Source organism: Contarinia nasturtii, unplaced genomic scaffold (genome assembly GCF_009176525.2).
Source record: "Contarinia nasturtii isolate CC-2019 unplaced genomic scaffold, AAFC_CNas_1.1 Cnas_scaffold_476, whole genome shotgun sequence".
Classification (NCBI taxonomy): domain Eukaryota; kingdom Metazoa; phylum Arthropoda; class Insecta; order Diptera; family Cecidomyiidae; genus Contarinia; species Contarinia nasturtii.
Window position 1 is genome coordinate 216,828 of NW_022197829.1, and position 4,840 is coordinate 221,667.

Below are 4,840 nucleotides of genomic sequence, written 5' to 3' on the forward strand. Positions count from 1 at the left end.
TTCAATATTTGTAAATATCGTTCAATATTTGTAAATATCGTTCAATACGGTAAATATCGTTCAATACGGTAAATAGATGTTAATACTCGTGCAATAACCCCAAATAAAAATTCAATAAATTTTGTTCTTTCCCCCTAGCAATTATATGACTTCTCAGTGGGCAAAATTTTTCAAAGTAGTGTAAAATTGCAAAAAAATGTCGGTGTATTTGCCCAATTTTGGTGTATCCAAGCAAAATTTGAATTATTTAACGTATTTTTCCAATTTTTTTGGTGTAAATTTCGGTGTATTAAATACACTGCGATATTTAGTGTAAAAGAAAAAGAAGTTATCTTTCAATATTTTCATGATCTGAGGGCAAAGATCTGCTTTTTTGATGTAAAAATGAAAAATTAGAAAAAATTGCAAATTTTCGAAAAAAGTATTTTTATTAAATCGGCAAATATCAAAGGCACATAAATTTTAGAGGGGTTAGTTTCAAAATTCAGTCGAAGAACTACCTTTCGTTTTAATTTTTCGGGCATAGAAACGACAAAAAATCCAAAATATTGTAGTCTTACAGAGGAAAAATTATTAAATTTGTTGACTAGAAAAATATACTTTTAACTTCTATCGAAAACTTGAAAGTTTTACACCGTTCGTGAAAAAAATATACCAAAATTTTTTGCAATGTATCTCGGACAATGATTTTGGTGTAAAGTATTTACCTGTGGTATACATGACTTGCTATACACTATCAGTGTAAAATACAGGGGGAGGCAAAAGTTTTAAGCCTGACATGTAGATGGCACTAGTTACATATTGTTCTTGTGCTGTAATTCACGTACAAATTGTCACTAGTATTTTAGAAAAAAAAAAATGAGTTGATAGCTGTCATCGTTTGTTTTCAACAGCATTGCATAAGAAGTAAACTCGAAATTTTTTATAAAATGGATAAAATCGAATATCTTGCGGTGATTAAGTTTCTGACAAAAGAAGGTGTGGCACCAAAAGATATCGATGATCGCTTGCGTGCAGTTTATGGTGAACGTGCTCCATCGTATGCCACAGTAAAACTATGGGCGAAACAATTCAAGTGGGGCAGAGAGTCATTAGAAGACGATCCACGTTCTGGTAGACCAATTGAAGCAACTGCTCCAGATGTGGTGGAAAAAATTGAACACCTTGTGCATGAAAATCCTCGAATGAACAAGAAAGTGTTAGCAGCAATGTTTGACGTGTCAGAGAAGTATATTTAGAATCCTTCATGAAAAATTGCTCATGAGAAAGGTTTGCTCGCGATGGATTCCAAGAACTTTGAACAAGTCTCAAAAAGAAGAACGAGTTGCTGCAGCACATGAGTTTCTCGAGTTGTTGGAATGGAATGAAGGGGATACTTTTGATCGTATAGTGACTGGCGATGAAACATGGATCTACTACTATGATCCAGAGCTCAAATCACAGACAATGGAATGGCACAAACGTGGTGAACCAGCATCGAAAATGCCACGCGAACAAATTGCCACAAACAAAGTAATGGCCTCTGTGTTCTGGAATTCCAAAGGCATAATATTGGTTGAATTCCTCCCAAAGAACACCACAGTCACGGGCTATTATTATGCACAACAGATGCATAGATTGCGCAAAGCCATCAGAGAAAAACGCCCTAGTCTTCTTTTGCATGACAATGCACCAGCTCACAAATCATTGCTTGCACAAGCTGCCATCAGGGAATGCGGCTTCGAACAACTTCACCATCCATCGTATTCTCCAGATCTGGCCCCCAGCGACTATTTCCTGTTTCCAAACACTAAGAGATATCTCAAGGGAAAGCAGTACAAGACCGAAGAAGAGATTTCAACCGATATTTTCAACGTATGGGAGGACAAGAGTGCCGAATGGTTTGAGGGGGGAATTAAAGCATTGAAGCATCGTTATGAAAGTGTCATTCGTGTACATAGAGACTACTTTGAATAATAAATATACTCATTTAAAAATACAACGTGTCTTGCTATATCAGGCTTAAAACTTTTGCCTCGTTCGTTTTCCGTATATGTGTCCGCATGTTTGCTTGTTTGCCGTACGATAGGCGACACAGGCAAGCAAGCTGCTTGTAGCAAGCCAAATGACAAACACTGTTTTTGGCAGCCAAATCCCCATTTTTGGAGGGCAATTTCCCCATTTTTGACAGCCACATTTTCCCACTTTTGACAGCCAAATTTTCCATTTTTGGCAGCCAATTACCCATTTTTGACAACCAAACGCACCATTTTTGACAGCCAATTCCCTCCCCATTTTTGGGGGGTCAATTCCCCATTTTTGTCAGCCAATTTCCCATTTTTGACATACCTTTGCCATTTAAAAATAATCTGACCATGAGAAACGATTTCAAATTTATTGAATTACTATAATCTTATCTATTGATAAGTCTAGTACTACAGTTGTAACATTACCCCTGATATAGGAAAGCTTAAGCAGAGTTGATTGTTTTTTTTGGTACCCCCTCTAGTAATTTGGTTTTATTGTAAATCCTCAAAAATTAATGTAACTTTTCGCAAAATGTTTACAAGAAAATGTGAGAAAATATGAGATGGAATCCAATGTCGTAGAATTATAAATAGGATTGGTTAGTTTTTATTAAGAATTGTCGTCCAATAAAATAAAAAGATCCGTAAATTGCACGTACATAATCTTTGTTCAGTAAAATTGGTCCATCACAGTTTGGAAATGATGATAATAATAAAAGTGTCTAATTATATTGCTGTAAGTCATTTGAGACTCCCACTGATTTGTTGGTTTTTGCTTTTTTCTATTATTATTGGTTATTTACAGAAACTGCCCCATTTCAGATAACATGTAATATTCAGCTTACTCAAGCAAGAGAGTATGTGCAGTGCTCCACGCATTCCAAGCACTCGAAAGTATAATACATTTATTTGGTCATTAGTTTAGTCGATCAACGATTCTTTCTCCATTCTCGAGCGAAATAAACAATAATAACCGTGATATAAATTATGAGGCTTCTTCGTTTATGTATTGTTGCATTGAGCGGGTAAAATCACAAAGCGTGATCTGCATGTGGCCACTGCATATATACTCATAAATTTTCTGGATTTTTTCTCCAACATAGGAGGATTTTTCTTCATCAAAAAGTATATGCCATAAATGATATGCATTTATATATCGAGTAATGCTGATTTTTTTTACTTTTTCGTGTTTTAATGTAAATATAATGTGTTTCATCACACAAATACGTAATTTCACCCCATATGAGTATATAAATTTTACGCCACACGCGGTAAAAGTCAATTCTGTGTGTTCAGTCTCGTGGTTGTCGTGCGCCCAAACGAATGTTCTTTTTCTGCCAGAGAAACCAACAACACCAAAAAAATTTATCTCTCGTTTTTGCATTCTTTTTATCAACTTTGCATATTATATATTCTCATTTAGAAGTTTTTCTCTTTGTATTATTGCACTGAACGATTCATCATACATACATAATTTTCATTCAATTAGAAAACAGCAAAATACGGAGGGCGAGAGAGGGAAACAGAGGAACAGTACCAAATAGATTCAAGTGGCTTTTAACGGAAGGCATAAATATCATGCATTGCTTTGCAAGGAGATTTGAAGTTAAGAATGCGAAACAAACGTACGATGGAATGCCGTTACACGTATACACAGTCACTGTTGAGTTGAAGATGTGATAGACTATCTGCATTTCTTCTGTTTTCGAAAGAAATATTTTCAGTCTATGCTAATATGATATATGATAATGTTCGCGTTGTAGAAAAACCATAATATATAACAAAGATAGATTGACGGTTTTTTTGTTGCTAAGAATCTGTCGAAATCGTGCGTAAGATTTACGTATTTTTATCACCTATTATCTTATGACAAGCAGCCACCCGTCGCCGCAACCGCCGTCACAAAACCTACACGATTTCAATTGTATCCTTATTTAATTTTTTACCAGTTCGTATATTTTATTTTATTTTTTCATTACGAATTATTAGCGAGTATATTGCCGCTGTATGCTGTATCTTATCGACTGCATATGTGATCGGCACCGATATTTTTCACTTTTCCTTTTCTTCTTTTTCATCTTAACGTGCTATGTGTCATGCTTGCGACGAATTAAAAGAGTGTAAGAGTTCTGTGAGGATTGGGAGCAGATATCTATCTTCTAATAGACACAAAATGCCAAAAGAAGAAGCAGAACAACCACCACCAAGCTACCACAACCAAATCTACCCTCAACCTCAAAAATCACAACACATTTTCATTATATTTTCACAGATTTATATCATTTTCACGCAGCAGCATTTGAATTATTATATTAATAATAAAGAAATATAAGCATATGCACAATTGCACATTCACATGCTCCAACTCTCAAATGAACTCATATCATAATAGTATTATCAATGCACTAATACTGTGATATCAGGGAATCGATAGTTGCCACACACACAAAGAAATATTTTTAAATTCATTTAAATTATCATCATTGATATAGTTGTACACTGAAGTATATTTGGAAATGAACGATTTGAAGAATATTCGCAACCGTCAATGTAAACTAGAATCATTTCATTGCATGAATTCATCTATATTTTATATAAATTTGGAAAAAAACAACTCCTTAAAAGTAAAAACATATTTGTGACTATTTTGATACAAGTTGACTTAAATGAGTTTAAATTATCAAATTTAAAAAGTTAATCAAATTTAGCTGTAAGTATCTGTAGCAGCCTAGGGGCTCGGAAGTATTTTTTATTGACGAAAAAACACACATAATCAGAAATATTGATATAGTTTGAGTTTAAACAATAATAATCACCATATTCACGAATATTGG

The 4,840-nt window shown here is 34.3% G+C and overlaps 1 protein-coding gene across 1 annotated transcript; it reads left to right on the forward strand.

The window, feature by feature from the left end:
* The first annotated feature begins 929 nt into the window (after nt 1-929).
* LOC116338980 (histone-lysine N-methyltransferase SETMAR-like) lies at nt 930-1,956 on the forward strand. Its single transcript, XM_031764578.1, has 2 exons — nt 930-1,228; nt 1,293-1,956. The coding sequence occupies exons 1-2, from the start codon at nt 930-932 to the stop codon at nt 1,954-1,956; spliced, it is 963 nt and encodes a 320-aa protein (XP_031620438.1).
* Nucleotides 1,957-4,840: the final 2,884 nt, after the last annotated feature.

Excerpts from the sequence above, each read along its gene's own strand:
- LOC116338980 (XM_031764578.1), top strand. The coding sequence starts at position 930 with ATGGATAAAATCGAATATCTTGCGGTGATTAAGTTTCTGACAAAAGAA. Across the intron at positions 1,229-1,292 it reads ATGTTTGACGTGTCAGAGAA|AACTTTGAACAAGTCTCAAA; the intron begins GTATATTTAGAA and ends ATGGATTCCAAG.